The sequence below is a fragment of the Entelurus aequoreus genome, linkage group LG20, assembly GCF_033978785.1.
Source record: "Entelurus aequoreus isolate RoL-2023_Sb linkage group LG20, RoL_Eaeq_v1.1, whole genome shotgun sequence".
In the NCBI taxonomy this organism is placed as follows: Eukaryota; Metazoa; Chordata; class Actinopteri; order Syngnathiformes; family Syngnathidae; genus Entelurus; species Entelurus aequoreus.
The window spans coordinates 47,148,320-47,167,206 of record NC_084750.1 but is presented as its reverse complement, the minus strand read 5'-3'; the positions used below and the strand labels follow the sequence as shown (position 1 = coordinate 47,167,206).

The following is an 18,887-nucleotide window of genomic DNA, read 5'->3' as shown; positions in this document are numbered from 1 at the left end:
AGTCCGCTGACGATCACGTTGTTCATGCGGGAAACTTTTATAGCTTTGTCTTTGTCCGTGTTCAGTCTTTTGAGTGACTGAATGTCACCCATCAGATCCACGATTTTCTTTTGCTGTTCAGCAATTGTTGCGATCTCAGCCGACAAGAATTCAAGAGATTTCTTAATTTCTTCCATGTCGTCCTCAGGGGGGCTAACCGCTCTCCTTGGCTTCGGACCCATGCTAACCTGGGCCACGGCTGAAGGCGAGCCTAGCCCGGCAGCAGTGCAACTTGGATCTAGGCTAGAAACGAGCCACACAAATGTAGACACTTAGCGACGCCGGAATGTACTATTTTACCAGGCACTCAAAGGCTACTGCCCGCCCGAGTGGCACAGCACACGCCGCTCTGGTCGCTCTGTTGCTGCACGCCGTGAGAAAGTTTCGCCCTGCTTCCTTGCCTGCAGGTGTGTGACTGAACACTTGTCGGGGCGGGGGCGGGGTTGGGGGCGTGGTTATTTACAGCTAGAATTCACCAACTCAAGTATTTCATATATATTTCATATATATATGCATATATATATATATATATGTATGAAATACTTGACTTTCACTGAATTCTAGTATATATATATATATATATATATATATATATATATATATATATATATATATATATATATATATATATATATATATATATATATATATATATATATATATAATATTTATTTATTTTATTTACATAAAATAAATACTTGAATTTCAGTGTTCCGGTGGCTATCCATTAGATGGCAGTATTGTCCTGTTTAACTTCTCCGTTCATGATGAGTATATCATTTCGGCCACCGTGTTCAATGGAGAAGTCTGTTCTACATATTTACAGGCAACATACACCTTCCCCTTCAAACCGTCCTGGATGAACTGAAATTCTTGTTTACATTCGTTTGAATTCGTTAGGCAAGCTGTTTATATTGTGGGAAAGCGGACGTGAGAACAGGCTGTCCCCACTCAGTCTCAGGTCCAAATTGAGCTGGAGGGGGCGTGGCCTCCAGCTCCGGCTGAATACCGGGAGTTTGTCGGGAGAAAATCTCTGCCGGGAGGTTGTCGGGAGAGGCGCTGAATACCGGGATTCTCCCGCTAAAAACGGGAGGGTTGGCAAGTATGTAAAAAAGATATTTGGTTTTCAATTAGAAAAAAAAAGTTCTCCACTGGACATCCAGGCACATTTTTGAAATTAGTGTTTAAAGTCGGGACTATTTCTTGCTTGGCGTAACAATATTTTCGTCTCAAGAGGTGACGTTTTTGTCACGTGTTTCACATTCGACCAATCGGCAGCCGCGCAGATCCAAAATGGCGATGTCAACAACGTCTAGCGATGAAGAGGAAAATACTCTAATAAAACACCTTCAAAAAGTTTGAAAAAAGAACAACAAAATATGCTACATGCATGTTACGTCTGTTAGGAATGAAGAGGTGAATGCTTTCACTATCACAAGGTGGGATACTTACAGGAATTGTTTAAAACGCTGGCTTTGCTGTGATGGAGCGTCTCATAAAGTAGCCGAGACATTCACATCCTGTATCCATGTTGAATTGAAAGATATTCCTGATGACGCTGGGCTTCATCCGACTTGTTACCGGCGGTTCATTGATAAGAAGCGTTTGGATTCTGCCGAAAAACTGGCCAATCGGCTGGATGTGGGTCAAGATGAGTGTGTGGCATCGGACAACACTTCAGACTCGACAAGTGGCATTCCAAAGAAAAAACTAAGATGGAAGACAGGCCTGCCTATCGCTCCCTGCCATTTGCATCATTTGCAAGAAAGCGGACAAGAGAATTACTGTGGGAGGCAAACGGCAGAAGGACCATCGTTCACAGACACAAACGCTTTCAGCAGGTAAACACACACACACACACGCACACACACACACACACACACACACACACACACACACACACACACACACACTACACGTAGCACTTACACACTTACAAACCATTGAATCATCTTTTATTTTTAGGCCAGTTGATGAACGCTACCAGGATAAAGCAAGACAGTAGCATTCTCTTGCATATTGGAGACAGAGACTATGTAACAGTTACTGGAACCGCAGATGAAGAAGTGAGTTATTAAATTCCATCCATCCATCCATCTTCTTCCGCTTATCTGAGGTCGGGTCGCGGGGGCAGCAGCCTAAACAGGGAAGCCCAGACATTCCTCTCTCCATCCACTTGGTCCAGCTCTTCCCGGGGGATCCCGAGGTGTTCCCAGGCCAGCCGGGAGACATAGTCTTCCCAACATGTCCCGGGTCTTCCCCGTGGCCTCCTACCGGTCGGACGTGCCCGAAACACCTCCTTAGGGAGGCGTTCGGGTGGCATACTGACCAGATGCCCGAACCACCTCATCTGGTTCCTCTCCATGTGGAGGAGCAGCGGCTTTACTTTGCGCTCCTCTCAGATGGCAGAGCTTCTCACCCTATTTCTAAGTTATTAAATTGCATTATCAATTACCGTATTTTCCGCACCATAAGCCGCCCCGTGTTGTAAGCCGCACCTTCAATGGATGGCATATTTCAAAACTTTGTTTACCTATTAGCCGTCCCGTGTTATTAGCCGCACCTATGCTACGCTAAAGAGAATGTCAAAAAAACAGTCAGATAGGTCAGTCAAACTTTAATAATATATTACAAACTAGCGTTCTAACAACTCTGTTCACTCCCAAAATGTAATGTGCAAGTGTGCAATCACAAAAATAGTAACACTCAAAATAGTGCAGAGCAATAGCAACATCAATAACTCAACGTTGCTCATACGTTAATGTCACACAACACACAAAATAAACATTTAAAGCTTACTTTCTGAAGTTATTCCTCATCCACAAATCCCTCAAATTATTCTTCTTCGGTGTGCTTCACTTGTTTATTGACACCATCTGTGATGTGGACGCGCATGCAGTCATAGATCAACAGGGACGGAGCTGCGTGAAAAAAGTCACCCAGTCTCTTCGCTCATCTTTTCTTCATCCATCCATCCCTTCGAGTTAGCTTTTATGACGACGCCGGCTGGAAAGTTCTCTTTTGGCAAGGTCTTCCTTTTGAATATCACCGTGGGTAGAAGTTTCTGGCCGTTAGCATGGCAAGCTAGAACCACAGTAGGACGACTTCTCATTCCCTGTGGTGCGAATATTCACTGTACGTGTTCCCGTTGTATCCACAGTGCGGTTCACAGGAATATCAAAAGTCAGTGGAACCTTGTACGCGTGTCTCTTAGTAGGAGACATTTTGTGGTCTTTACAGGAACACACAAATGAAATGAAAGGTAATATCCGCGCGCTTCTTCTTCTACGGGGTCGGGTGCTCACCTTGGCGGTTGCTTACAGTAGAAGAAGAAGCGCTTCCTCTTCTATGGGGGCGGTTGCTTACCGTAGAAGAAGAAGCGCTTCCTCTTCTACGGGGAAAAAAGATGGCGGCTGTTTACCGTAGTTGCGAGACCTAAACTTTATGAAAATAAATATTATTATTAATCCATATATAAGGCGCACCGGGTTATTAGCCGCACTGTCAGCTTTTGAGAAAAATTGTGTTTTTTAGGTGCGGCTTATGGTGCGGAAAATACGGTATATACACACTATAAATTACAATTCATATTATAGATGCATGACAGATACAGTGTCAATAATTATGAAATGAATATAAAATAAATAAAAGTTTCACTTTTTGAATGGACTTTTCCATGATATTACATTTGTTTTAGATGCACTTGTAAAGGCTGTTTGTATGTAGCTACAATCTTGACTGCATACCTTTTGGCACATATTAAATGTGTGTGTGTGTTTCTTTTCAGAAGTGAAGCAACCTTTGATGCCAGCTACAACATATTCGGCGAGAGGATCTTCCGCCAAAGGATAATTGTTAATCAGGAGGTGCTGCGAATGAAGCAGCTACGACCAATGTTTTTAAATACGGTACAAAAACATGAAGATTGTGATGCTTCAAACTACAGGTAACAACAGAAGCTTTTTTTAGCAGCGATGTAAAACACTTTTTTGCTGGAAAATACCAAAAGACTAATAAATCATTTAAAAAAAGGCTTTGATAGTATATTTAAACTACTAATACTTCTGAATATATCTTTATTTACACCCTTGTGCTCCTCTTTCCCTGTGTTCTTATGTCGCAGGCAGGATCAATTAAAGAGAAGGCTGACTCTGGACTTTCCCCAACTGGTGTTTCAAGCGCAACATCTACGAACTGGATTTTGTTGAGACATTGTCTGCAGATAAGTGATAGACAGGCTACCTCATCCATCAGGTACAGACACAACTGAGTCAACTGCCGTAAGCCAAGGTGAAAGTGACACTGAACACATGGCAAGAACAACACAAACTACTGAGAACACCAGGACACTTTATAGTGCAGCGCTGATATCGAAGCAGCTACTACCGGTATGACGTGCCCCTGGCCACCCACATCACATGATTTAAATGCAAAATGTGTTGTGCCACTTGAGCTGTACAATGTTTTTGCTTGGATTGTAGGTGCAACAGAGGAACCAACATTAGCCTGTTATGTTGATATTCCAGAAGATGTCAACCTAAAAGTGATATCTGTTTGTCAAGACATGATGTATCTTGCATTTAAAGGTCGGAGGCAGACACCCAAATCATTATGTCTTGGTCTAAGTATTGGGCATTGAACAGGTTCCTCACAAGTTGTGTCACTGCTGAGTGGACTAGGACATTGTGCTTCATGAGACATTCTCTCCAAGGTATAATGTTCACCCAATGGCAATGGATGGCACATTGCGGATGGGGAGTTAAAAGGGACATAGATGACTACAAATCCTGCCCCTGATAGTGTGTTAAAGGTAGTCCACTGCAGCTGCAAGCAGAGCAAATGTGAGGCAGGAAGATGTTCCTGTATGTCTGCAAGACTGTCCTGTACTCATTTGTGCCGCTGCCAAAAGCACATGGGAAGATGGCTCTGATGATAGTGATAGCTAAGAGGAAAAAAAAAGAAAGAAAAAAAAAGTGATAGCTAAGAGATGAACAATGTCTCCCTCCTTTAGAATACGCAAAGTCACACTTAATCAGTTAGTTCTCTAATAAAAATTTGAGTTTTTGCCCCATTTCAGAAAAATCCCTCAGAGTATTTTACTATTTCTTTTTTTTTAGTTACCATATTTTCCGCACCATAAGCCGCCCCGTGTTGTAAGCCGCACCTTCAATGGATGGCAAATTTCAAAACTTTGTTTACCTATTAGCCGCCCCGTGTTATTAGCCGCACCTACGCTACGCTAAAGAGAATGTCAAAAAAACAGTCAGATAGGTCAGTCAAACTTTAATAATATATTACAAACTAGCGTTCTAACAACTCTGTTCACTCCCAAAATGTAATGTGCAAATGTGCAATCACAAAAATAGTAACACTCAAAATAGTGCAGAGCAATAGCAACATCAATAACTCAACGTTGCTCATACGTTAATGTCACACAACACACAAAATAAACATTTAAAGCTTACTTTCTGAAGTTATTCCTCATCCACAAATCCCTCAAATTATTCTTCTTCGGTGTGCTTCACTTGTTTATTGACACCATCTGTGATGTGGACGCGCATGCAGTCATAGATCAACAGGGACGGAGCTGCGTGAAAAAAGTCACCCAGTCTCTTCGCTCATCTTTTCTTCATCCATCCATCCCTTCGAGTTAGCTTTTATGACGACGCCGGCTGGAAAGTTCTCTTTTGGCAAGGTCTTCCTTTTGAATATCACCGTGGGTGAAATTTTCTGGCCGTTAGCATGGCAAGCTAGAACCACGGTGAAGGACGACTTCTCATTCCCTGTGGTGCGAATATTCACCGTACGTGCTCCCGTTGTATCCAAAGTGCGGTTCACAGGAATATCAAAAGTCAGTGGAACCTTGTACGCGTGTCTCTTAGTAGGAGACATTTTGTGGTCTTTACAGAAACACACAAATGAAATGAAACGTAATATCCGCGCGCTTCTTCTTCTACGGGGGCGGGTGCTCACCTTGGCGGTTGCTTACAGTAGAAGAAGAAGCGCTTCCTCTTCTATGGGGGCGGTTGCTTACCGTAGAAGAAGAAGCGCTTCCTCTTCTACGGGGAAAAAAGATGGCGGCTGTTTACCGTAGTTGCGAGACCTAAACTTTATGAAAATAAATATTAATATTAATCCATATATAAGGCGCACCGGCTTATTAGCCGCACTGTCAGCTTTTGAGAAAAATTGTGGTTTTTAGGTGCGGCTTATGGTGCGGAAAATACGGTACTTCAGTTAAATACTTTAAAAATAGAATGTGAGGTTACAGTGCACGTGACCTTAAAACAAATAATCATAGTTTGAGTTTGTCACAAATTTGAGGAAAATCTATCAAAGAATTCTTGAGATATGGCTTTAACAATGTGCAAAGTTAAGACAAAATAATACAAAAAATGTATTTAAAAAAAGACTCAAGACCTGCTGTGACATCAACACATTGTTTTGTTCGTGTAAATATTGTTTTGTACCATATTGTATACAGATTCTAAACTGTAATGCAGTATGTGGGCTCTGTACCGAGGATGTCGTTGTGGCTTGTGCAGCCCTTTGAGACACTTGTGATTTAGGGCTATATAAATAAACATTGATTGATTGATTGATTTTGTTGTATTTCCATTTTTCGGCATTATTCGATATTTTGATTGATGTCAGCCATTTTGGGCTGGTGTTCTATATTTTATTTTATTTTTTACTTCCTCTTATAACACAGTATCTACTGAAATTTTTAATGTATAAAACATTATTGTTAAGCAAAATGTACCGTGTGTATGTTCAATTGTACAGGTTGCTATTCACTTTTTTTGAAGCGTTTTTTTTCATTTGTTTTGTATGTTTCATGGTTTAAATTCTAATTAAATTATACCAATGATAAAATACTTGTCTCAAATGTTAGGTATATGTATTAATGTCAATTTGTGAGAGAGATTCTGTTTCCAGAATGAATGTAAATACATTTACAAGAAAAAACAGCTGCATAAGATTTTTGTTTTTTGTCATTCCTATTTTTATACATTTATGGCTCTAAAAAAAAAAATGCCACGATATTTTGCGGATAACTTTTAACCTAATGTCCACAATGGCATTTTCTATGCAAAAATGCAAAAAAAGAGTAGTGCCCAGACGTGGGAACGAAAATCACTTTCTAGACACTTTTTCCTGGTTCACCTTTTGGCCTAGTATGTAAGATGGTGCGCTTGTTTTATGTCTCTGTGAGAAGGAGAGACAAGAAAGAGTGAGAAGAGCCTGTAGTGTAATGCCTGCAGCTAAAAGCAACTGCGTGAGAACGTATACTCCAATATCACAATATAGTAATTTTCTATATCGCGCAGAGACAAACCCGCGATATATCGAGTGTATCGATATATCGCCCAGCCCTACCTAAAGCCAATATCGAATATCCTTTGGTGAGCTGACCGTATCTTCACACCCCTAGTTAAAAGCACACCAACCCCATGACATGACACTTCCACGTGTTGTAGAACAGTAGTACAACATTTTAAACATACACACACATCTAAAGAATATAAAAAATATAAATATTTGGTGGGCCAAACAAAATGACTCGGCGAACCAATGTTTGGTATGGGCGATATGACCTCAAATCTATATCCTAACAACAATATATGTCACGATATATCAATTAGTATATGATTGATAATAGAAGAATTTCAAAGCGGGTTACAAAAGCTCCTAATTTGGCAGCTGACATATGCAGTAACATATTGTGTCATTTCTAATTGTATTATTTTGTCGAAACAATTATTATTAATGTACTTGTTTATTTACTTTTAATATCTGGTTACTTTATTTGAGAAAATAATATTGGAAATGATGTAATATTTTACTGCATATTTCAGCAACTAAATTAGGAGCCTGTGTAGCCTGTTTTAAAATGGTTCTATTAGTAATTCTATATCAGGGGTCTCAAACTCAATTTGCCTGGGGGCCACTGGATGCAGAGTCTGGGTGAGGCTGGGCCGCAAGAAAATATTTCTTAAAAAAATATTTTTAAATGTCTTTATTTTTATTTTCAACATAATATAAAATCTAATATAAATGAACAAAATGAGAATTCAGTAAATAAATCAGTCATAAGTAATAACAATAATCATTTGATTTCTCCAGTCAGCAACAATGTATACACATACTTACTGTGTGAGAAGTAACAATAAATAAATCTGTGAACCTGAACATGGCTTCTCTTGCCTACTTTTTGCTGCTAGACACCTGGCAGCATTTCCTCTCGCATAACTGAGCTACATTTGGCTGGAGAGAAGAAGCAGTTGAGACCCTCAGTATGGCTTGAAGATGATCATCAGTAATTCTGGACCTGTACTTGGACTTATTGAGGTTCAAGGTGGAGAAGAGCTTTTCGCACAAGTATGTGCTCCCAAAAAGGCACATGGTCCGTTTGTACATTCGGGAAAGCTCAGGGAAGCTGGGAGGCAATTTTCTCAAAAATGGTCCAAGTTTGTCTGCTTTTCCACTCACCTCCCTGAACTTGGCTTTGAAGTCAGAGTTGCACTGCAGGTCAATGAGCTCCATTTGAAGCACAGTAGGGGCATCTTGCACATCAATGGAGAAGGGGTCTGCAAAAATGTGAAATGTGGCTCTGTGTGTCTTGAAGTCTTCAAATCTGTGATCAAATTCCTCCCCTAGCTTCAAAATGGCATCAACATACATCTCACCACTGAATGGTGTGCCTGCATCCACTAGTGCCTTGCATGCTGGGAAATAGCAAAGGTTTGTCTGAGGGAGCTGGGATTTCCACAACTGACATTTTGTGCAGAATGCTCTCACGTTGTCATTGGCAGCACTGACGAGTTGCCCCTGGCCTTGTAACTTCTTGTTCAGTACATTAAGCTCATGTGTGATGTCAACAAGAAAAGCTAAGTCCATGAGCCATTTGGGATCACTTAGCACAGGAACAGCCACCCCAACCTTCTCCATGAAGGCTTTCACCTCTGCTCTCAACTCAAGAAATCTCTTCAATGAGTTTCCCCTGCTGAGCCAACGCACCTCAATGAAGTAGATCACAACCCAATATTCAGACTCCATTTCCTCTAAAAAAGCACGGAAACATCGGTGCTTTAAGCCCCTGCATCTGATTTGGTTTATGCATTTGACAACAACAGACATCACATGGTCAAACTTCAGGCATTTGCTGCAAAGGGCCTGTTGATGGATAATGCAGTGCAAAGCAATGGCCTCCTCTGCACGCTCCTCTTTCAATTTTTTTTGAACAAGTGTCACTAGTCCATTTTCCCTCCCTGTCATTGATGGTGCTCCATCAGTTGTTATTCCAACTAACCTCTTCCATGGCAAACCGGCATTCTCAATGGCATCACAAAGCTGGTGAAATATCTCCTGAGCGGTGGTCTGGCCATGCATTGGAACTACTGTGAGCATCTCCTCTATCACTTCAAAATTGTCATCAATATCACGGGCATTATATATATATTGCGAGCTGGGCAGTGTCTGTGATGTCTGTGGTCTCATCAAGAGCGACCGAGTATCAACTGAAATATTTGGCTTTCTCGCACAGTTGATCATAAATGTTAGTTGACAAGTCAGAAATGCGCTCTGCCACGGTATTGGCAGAAAGGCTGATGTTGCTAAACGGATCTTTCTTTTCCGGACAAACTATACTTGCAGCCTGTAACATGCACTTTTTAATAAATTCACCTTCTTTGAATGGCTTTTCCGCCCTAGCAACCATCTCACTCACCTTGTAGCTAGCTTTGACTGCTGCATCACTCTTTTCGCTTGCTTTCTTAAAGAAATCTTGTTGCCTCAATAGACTGCTTTTAAAATGTGCAACCCGGTTCACTCTGTCATCTCCCTGGTATTTTGCATACTCCTCAGCATGTCTAGTGGTATAATGACGTTTTAAAATGTATTCCTTGTGCACGGCAACTTTCTCTGTGCAAATAAGACACGTCGGGGTGCCCCTGTGCTCAACAAAGAAATATTGCATCTCCCACTTTTCCTGGAATTGTCTTTGCTCATCACTAACCTTTCTCTACACTGCACGCTTTGAAAAAGACATGTTTGGGGTTGTGGAATATATTTGTATTTAACCGACGCATGGAGAATAATGTTATTTCCGCAATGTGTGTCGTTCCGCTTTTCCTCCCGACAGCAACATGGCGGTCGGCGGAAAGTACCGGGAAAAAGTGACTGCTCCCGGAGTGTTATATGGCGTCATATACAAATATATGTAGTGTTCATCGTGTGAGGCAATGCAAATTAAACAATGAAAAAAACAAATAACGGTTTGAATTGGTCCAGGTTATCAGGAACTTTATTACTGACGGACAGGTGTCGCCGTGTGACTGCAGCCAGGCACGTAAGACAACCCTCGTCTCCATGGCAACGTTTCTCTCGCTTTTACTCATTTGCCGCTTTTCCACTAACGCAGGGGTATTTTGGACACAAATAACAAAAATTGTCTCTGTCTGGAGCCAACGGGAGGGGGTGGGGTCTCGCTGTGGAGTTTACAGTTACGGTAGCACAATTAGCCCCGATCACGACTAACGTGTTACACATCCAATTCGCCCAGCGACTCTCTGTCGGAGTATCAGCGCTGGGGTCCAGTGCACCACAGTTTTGTATTGTCGCTCGGTCCTTTGGAAGCTACCGGGCCGCTCGTCTCCCCCGCCCGGACCAGCGGGAGTGAGAAATACACACACAGTGACAGAGAGCGTAAGAAAGAGAGAGAGAGAGGGAGGGAGGGAGGAAGAGCGTGTGCGGGTCTCGTGGAAAAGCAGCAAAACGTTTCTCTGCTTGCATCACGCAAGTGACGTCAATGTTAGGTCCTCGAGAGCCATATACCACACCATGACTGGTAGATTCCTTGTAGCCCGGAAGAGTTAGGGCTACAAGGGATCCTGGGTATTTGTTCTGTTGTGTTTATGTTGTGTTACGTGTGGATGTTCTCCCGAAATGTGTTTTTCATTCTTGTTTGGTGTGGGTTCACAGTGTGGCGCATATTTGTAACATTGATAAAGTTGTTAAAACGGCCCCCCCTCAGTGTAACATGTGTGGCTGTTGACCAAGTATGCTTTGCAGTCACTTGTGTGTGTCTGTTGAAGCCGCATACAACATGTGACTGGGCTGGCACGTTGTTTGTATGGAGAAAAAGCGGAGGCTAAAGGCAATGCCATCACTGCACGCACGCCCTCAATAGTGCCCTCAATATTGTTGTCCTCAGTATTGTTGACGGGTGAAAATCGGGAGGGTTGGCAAGAATGCTTCAGCTCCGCACACAGCGCTGTCAAGCGCCATTCATATAAAACTCGCGGGCCGCACTAACATTTAACGTTCATATTAAGGTGGGGGCCGCACAATAACGTCTCGCGGGCCGCAATTGGCCCGCAGGCCGCATGTTTGAGACGCCTGTTCTATATGAAATTATATATCGCAAAATCAATTTTAAACCATATCGTCTATCCATAGTAAAAAGTCCTGTTGTCCTAGTTTGTTTTTATTTTCCTGTGAATAATGTTGTAAAGAGCAGCGTGTTTGTGCGTCACTGAGATTTCAAGACAGTTCATACGATAACTTGTTTGTCCTAAGTGCATGCAAAAGTACTGAATGTATTGTGTGACTGAGCAGAGATGGATGTTTCTCAAACTTGTGTTTGTCTTGCAGACGTCTGTGTAGAACATCTTCACCCTGAGCAACAGAAGTGGAGCTTCAGGATGCGGACAGAGGAGCCACAGCCCTCCCACATTAAGAAGGAAGAGGAATACCCACTGATCCCCCATTTTAAAAAGGAAGATGAGGACCCACTGACACCCCATTTTAAAGAGGAAGAGGAGGACCGACTGGCATCCCATTTTAGAGAGGAAGAGGTGGATCCACTGAGCCCTCACATTAAAGAGGAAGAGGAGTACCCACTGAGCCCTCACATTAAAGAGGAAGAGGAGGAACACAGCATCAGTCAGCAGGGAGAGTATCTTGAAGGAGTGGAGGAGGTTGATGTCACCAAGATGTCAGTGACTGGTGTCCCTGTGAAGAGTGAAGGTGATGAGGTCAAAGGTGAGAGTGAGGAGAAGAGAGAGGCGGAGCCTCCAAGCAGCAGCTCAACACAACACATGACAACAGAAGCTGATGGAGACCACTGTGGAGGATCACAAGTCGACAAGATCTTCGCTCCACTATCAGATAGTGAGGACACAACGTCACACTCTCCTGACACTGATGATGAACACTCTAAAGATGATGCAACATGTCACACTGACAACACACACTTCAAATGTTCTCTCTGTGACAAAACTTTTAAATATCCTAGTAAATTGAAAAGACACATGAGAACACACACTGGAGAAAAACCTTTTTCATGTTCAATCTGCAGTAAAGATTTTACTCATAGGCACGATTTGAAAATACACAAGAGAACACACACTGGAGAAAAACCTTTTTCATGTTCAATCTGCGGTAAAGATTTTACTCAAAGGCACAATGTGAAAATACACATGAGAATACACACTGGAGAAAAACCTTTTTCATGTTCAATCTGTAGTAAAGATTTTACTCAAAGGCAAGATTTGAAAATACACATGAGAATACACACTGGTGAAAAAGCTTTTTCATGTTCAATCTGCGGTAAAGATTTTACTTATAGGAACTATTTGAAAAGACACATGAAAACACACACTGGAGAAAAACCTTTTTCCTGCTCAGAATGTGGTAAAAGTTTTATAATAAATCAAAGTTTAAAAGTACACATGAGAACACACACTGGAGAAAAACCTTTTATCTGTTCAATCTGTGGTAAAGGTTATGTTCTAAGTTACAATTTGAAAGTGCACATGAGAACACACACTGGTGAAAACCCTTTTTCCTGTTCAATCTGTGGTAAAGGTTTTACACGAAATCATTCTTTGAAAGCACACAAGAGAACACACACTGGGGAAAAATCACATTCCTGTACAATCTGCAGCAGAAGCTTTAGTGAACGATCAGCACTTGTAAGACACATGAGAACACACCCAGGAGAGAAAGTGTTGAGTTGCAGTGTTTGTGGTGAAAGATTGTCTTCTAAGTACCAGTGTAAGAAACACAAGTGTGCTGGTGAGAACAGCAGCAGCAAATGAAGATGCAGGATTTGAAATAAACTGTCAAGACTTTAATGTTGACTTTCTAACAACATCAGCACATATAACATGTGTGACATCATTGTTGTTTGTGTAACTATCTTTTTAATATGCTTCTACATTTATAGATTAGATTTTATATTTATTATATATTAGTGCTTTTTTCAGTCAAGTACATGCATTAATATGCAACATTGTGTACTTTTATTAAACATTGAACAGAACAATTTGACTGAAAAGGTGAGAGTAAACAGTACAAGACATATTTTACATACAATAAACATTTTATGTGTATATATATTCATCGTACAATATTAGACTTATTCATAATAGTGTTTTTTATAGGTGTTAGAAATATTGAAGTGTGACATGTTTGTATTTCTAATTATTAATGATCCCATAGATTAGCACCTTTATATGACATACATATGTACTGGTTCACATCTGAAACATCTTCTGGACCACTTCAGGAAGCATATTATTATTTACTTTATTACATAATTTGAACACTTGTCTTTTATACAATTTTAAAATGTGTGATTTTATTAATCATTTGTTGGGTTTCTATAATCCATTCTCTTAATTGTCTTTATTACTCTCTTTTGTAATATGATGATTGTGTCGTGATTGTTTCATATGTATGTCCCCAGACCTTTATGCAATATAAAAGTGAGATAAAATGGCTGAATTGTTTGTGGAAGGATGGTTTTGTTTTTACAAACTTACATTTGTGGATAAAACACAAATGTCGATTATTGTGTTTTAAAAATGTTGTATGTTTTTTTTTCTTTTTTAACATCCTCAAAACAATATACATTTCAGAAAACAAGTGTGGAGTGTCAGGCAAAAGCCAATATTGTACATCATCCCACAGACATTTATTTTGCACACATTTATAACAAACTATTTTATTTCCCTATCACAGAAAGAACAAGTGTTGTCATCAATTGTAAAACAACATCCTAAAATTATTTTAAGTGGTCAATTTTTGGCCACTGCCTTTGCCTTTGGAAGAATGGATTCTTTCAAGTTATGAGTATTTTTTGTTTGTTTGTTTTGCTCCAGAGAAAATACAGCAAAAAATAAATAGTAAATAATTGTCTCCAAAAAGGGACAAGCGGTAAAAAATGGATGGATGTCTAATTTCAGAGTTTTGAATCTGTAATATTGTGTCCATCCACCAAAAGCCCAGAAAGTTTAGAAAAGAACGTCACCTCGCTGGGGGGGAAAGAGCCTGAGCTAGTGCGCGAGGTGGAGAAGTTCCGGCTAGACATAGTCGGACTCACTTCGACGCACAGCAAGGGCTCTGCAACCAGTTCTCTCGAGAGGGGCTGGACTCTCTTCCACTCTGGCGTTGCCGGCAGTGAGAGGCGACGGGCTGGGGTGGCCATTCTTGTTGCCCCCCGGCTCAGAGCCTGCATGTTGGGGTTCAACCCGGTGGACGAGAGGGTAGCTTCCCTCCGCCTTCGGGTGGGGGAACGGGTCCTGACTGTGGTTTGCGCTTACGCGCCAAACAGCAGCTCAGAGTACCCACCTTTTTTAGATTCGCTCGAGGGAATACTTGAGAGATTCCCTCGTTCTGCTGGGGGACTTCAACGCTCATGTTGGCAGCGACAGTGAAACCTGGAGAGGCGTTATTGGGAAGAATGGCCGCCCGGATCTGAACCCGAGCGGTGTTTTGTTATTGGACTTTTGTGCCCGTCACAGATTATCCATAACGAACACCATGTTCAAACATAAGGGTGTCCATATGTGCACTTGGCACCAGGACACCCTAGGCCGCAGTTCCATGATCGACTTTGTAGTTGTGTCGTCAGATTTGCGGCCTCATGTTTTGGACACTCGGGTGAAGAGAGGGGCAGAGCTTTCTACCGATCACCACCTGGTGGTGAGTTGGCTGCGATGGTGGGGGAGGAAGCCGGACAGACCTGGCAGGCCCAAACGCATTGTGAGGGTCTGCTGGGAACGTCTGGCAGAGTCTCCTGTCAGAGAGAGTTTCAATTCCCACCTCCGGAAGAACTTGAACATGTCACAAGGGAGGTGCTGGACATTGAGTCCGAATGGACCATGTTCCGCGCCTCTATTGTCGAGGCGGCTGATTGGAGCTGTGGCCGCAAGGTAGTTGGTGCCTGTCGTGGCGGTAATCCTAGAACCCGTTGGTGGACACCGGCGGTGAGGGATGCCGTCAAGCTGAAGAAGGAGTCCTATCGGGTTCTTTTGGCTCATAGGACTCCTGAGGCAGCGGACAGGTACCGACAGGCCAAGCGGTGTGCGGCTTCGGCGGTCGCGGAGGCAAAAACTCGGACATGGGAGGAGTTCGGGAAAGCCATGGAAAACGACTTCCGGACGTCTTCGAAGCGATTCTGGACCACCATCCGCCGCTTCAGGAAGGGGAAGTAGTGCACTATCAACACCGTGTATGGTGAGGATGGTGTTCTGCTGACCTCAACTGCGGATGTTGTGGATCGGTGGAGGGAATACTTCGAAGACCTCCTCAATCCCACCGACACGTCTTCCTATGAGGAAGCAGTGCCTGGGGAATCTGTGGTGGGCTCTCCTATTTCTGGGGCTGAGGCTCCTGAGGTAGTTAAAAAGCTCCTCGGTGGCAAGGCCCCGGGGGTGGATGAGACCCGCCCGGAGTTCCTTAAGGCTCTGGATGCTGTGGGGCTGTCTTGGTTGACAAGACTCTGCAGCATCGCGTGGACATCGAGGGCGGTACCTCTGGATTGGCAGACCGGGGTGGTGGTTCCTCTCTTTAAGAAGGGGAACCGGAGGGTGTGCTAACTATCGTGGGATCACACTCCTCAGCCTTCCCGGTAAGGTCTATTCAGGTGTGCTGGAGAGGAGGCTACGCCGGATAGTCGAACCTCGGATTCAGGAGGAACAGTGTGGTTTTCGTCCTGGTCGTGGAACTGTGGACCAGCTCTATACTCTCGGCAGGGTCCTTGAGGGTGCATGGGAGTTTGCCCAACCAGTCTACATGTGTTTTGTGGACTTGGAGAAGGCATTCGACCGTGTCCCTCGGGAAGTCCTGTGGGGAGTGCTCAGAGAGTATGGGGTATCGGACTGTCTGATTGTGGCGGTCCGCTCTCTGTATGATCAGTGCCAGAGTTTGGTCCGCATTGCCGGCAGTAAGTCGGACACGTTTCCAGTGAGGGTTGGACTCCGCCAAGGCTGCCCTTTGTCACCCATTCTGTTCTGAACTTTTATGGACAGAATTTCTAGGCGCAGTCAAGGCGTTGAGGGGATCTGGTTTGGTGGCTGCAGGATTAGGTCTCTGCTTTTTGCAGATGATGTGGTCCTGATGGCTTCATCTGGCCAGGATCTTCAGCTCTCGCTGGATCGGTTCGCAGCCGAGTGTGAAGCGACTGGGATGAGAATCAGCACCTCCAAGTCCGAATCCATGGTTCTCGCCCGGAAAAGGGTGGAGTGCCATCTCCGGGTTGCGGAGGAGACCCTGCCCCAAGTGAAGGAGTTCAAGTACCTCGGAGTCTTGTTCACGAGTGAGGGAAGAGTGGATGGTGAGATGGACAGGCGGATCGGTGCGGCGTCTTCAGTAATGCGGACGCTGTATCGATCCGTTGTGGTGAAGAAGGAGCTGAGCCGGAAGGCAAAGCTCTCAATTTACCGGTCGATCTACGTTCCCATCCTCACCTATGGTCATGAGCTTTGGGGAATGACCGAAAGGACAAGATCACGGGTACAGGCGGCCGAAAGAGATAGGGTGAGAAGCTCTGCCATCCGGGAGGAGCTCAAAGTAAAGCCGCTGCTCCTCCACATCGAGAGGAGCCAGATGAGGTGGTTCGGGCATCTGGTCAGGATGCCACCCGAACGCCTCCCTAGGGAGGTGTTTAGGGCACGTCCGACCGGTAGGAGGCCACGGGGAAGACCCAGGACACGTTGGGAAGACTATGTCTCCCGGCTGGCCTGGGAACGCCTCGGGATCCCCCGGGAGGAGCTGGACCAAGTGGCTGGGGGAGAGGGAAGTCTGGGCTTCCCTGCTTAAGCTGCTGCCCCCGCGACCCGACCTCGGATAAGCGGAAGAAGATGGATGGATGGCTGGATATTTTTTCATTTATTTATTTAAAAAAAAAAAAAATCAATCCAAAAAAACAATACACAGCAATACCATAATAATGCAATCCAATTCCAAAACCAAACCCAACCCAGCAACACTCAGAACTGCAATAAGGAGACACAAACACTACACACAACAATTGAGAGGAGACACAAACACCACACACAACAATTGAGAGGAGACACAAACACCACACACAACAATTGAGAGGAGACACAAACACTACACACAACAATTGAGAGGAGACACAAACACCACACACAACAATTGAGAGGAGACACAAACACTACACACAACAATTGAGAGGAGACACAAACACTACACACAACAATTGAGAGGAGACACAAACACCACACACAACAATTGAGAGGAGACACAAACACCACACACAACAATTGAGAGGAGACACAAACACCACACACAACAATTGAGAGGAGACACAAACACTACACACAACAATTGAGAGGAGACACAAACACCACACACAACAATTGAGAGGAGACACAAACACCACACACAACAATTGAGAGGAGACACAAACACCACACACAACAATTGAGAGGAGACACAAACACCACACACAACAATTGAGAGGAGACACAAACACCACACACAACAATTGAGAGGAGACACAAACACCACACACAACAATTGAGAGGAGACACAAACACCACACACAACAATTGAGAGGAGACACAAACACCACACACAACAATTGAGAGGAGACACAAACACTACACACAACAATTGAGAGGAGACACAAACACCACACACAACAATTGAGAGGAGACACAAACACTACACACAACAATTGAGAGGAGACACAAACACCACACACAACAATTGAGAGGAGACAAACACCACACACAACAATTGAGAGGAGACACAAACACCACACACAACAATTGAGAGGAGACACAAACACTACACACAACAATTGAGAGGAGACACAAACACCACACACAACAATTGAGAGGAGACACAAACACCACACACAACAATTGAGAGGAGACACAAACACCACACACAACAATTGAGAGGAGACACAAACACCACACACAACAATTGAGAGGAGACACAAACACCACACACAACAATTGAGAGGAGACACAAACACCACACACAACAATTGAGAGGAGACACAAACACCACACACAACAATTGAGAGGAGACACAAACACCACACACAACAATTGAGAGGAGACACAAACACCACACACAACAATTGAGAGGAGACACAAACACCACACACAACAATTGAGAGGAGACACAAACACCACACACACAACAATTGAGAGGAGACACAAACACCACACACAATGATTGAGAGGAGACACAAACACCACACACAACAATTGAGAGGAGACACAAACACCACACACAACAATTGAGAGGAGACACAAACACCACACACAACAATTGAGAGGAGACACAAACACCACACACAACAATTGAGAGGAGACACAAACACCACACACAACAATTGAGAGGAGACACAAACACCACACACACAACAAACAAAAATGAATATTATCAACAACAGTATCAATATTAGTTACAATTTCAACATAGCAGTGATTAAAAATCCCTCATTGACATTATCATTAGACATTTATAAAAAAGAACAATAGTGTGACAGTGGCTTACACTTGCATCACATCTCATAA

At 43.2% G+C, this 18,887-nt stretch overlaps 2 protein-coding genes across 4 annotated transcripts in view; both read left to right on the top strand.

Annotated features, from left to right (window-relative positions):
- Window positions 1–13,842, top strand: part of LOC133636337 (oocyte zinc finger protein XlCOF22-like) — a 29,446-nt gene extending 15,604 nt beyond the window's left edge. Inside the window, exon 3 of the mRNA XM_062030294.1 lies at window positions 11,695–13,842. Coding sequence (XP_061886278.1) covers window positions 11,695–13,142 — 1,448 coding nt within the window. The 3' untranslated portion in view covers window positions 13,143–13,842. The remainder of the gene's footprint in view (window positions 1–11,694) is intronic.
- LOC133636350 (uncharacterized) lies at window positions 1,081–6,966 on the top strand. Of its 3 annotated transcripts, XR_009822226.1 has the most exons (4): window positions 1,081–1,880; window positions 2,005–2,105; window positions 3,827–3,985; window positions 4,163–6,966. XR_009822226.1 is itself a non-coding variant. In XM_062030324.1 (3 exons), exons 1-3 carry the CDS (start codon window positions 1,426–1,428, stop codon window positions 4,245–4,247), a joined length of 699 nt encoding a protein of 232 aa, XP_061886308.1. In that variant the 5' UTR covers window positions 1,081–1,425; the 3' UTR covers window positions 4,248–6,966. The 3 variants fall into 3 exon arrangements, 1 of the variants encoding a protein (XP_061886308.1); XR_009822225.1 differs by having other exon boundaries at window positions 1,081–2,105; XM_062030324.1 differs by lacking the exon at window positions 2,005–2,105.
- Window positions 13,843–18,887: the final 5,045 nt, after the last annotated feature.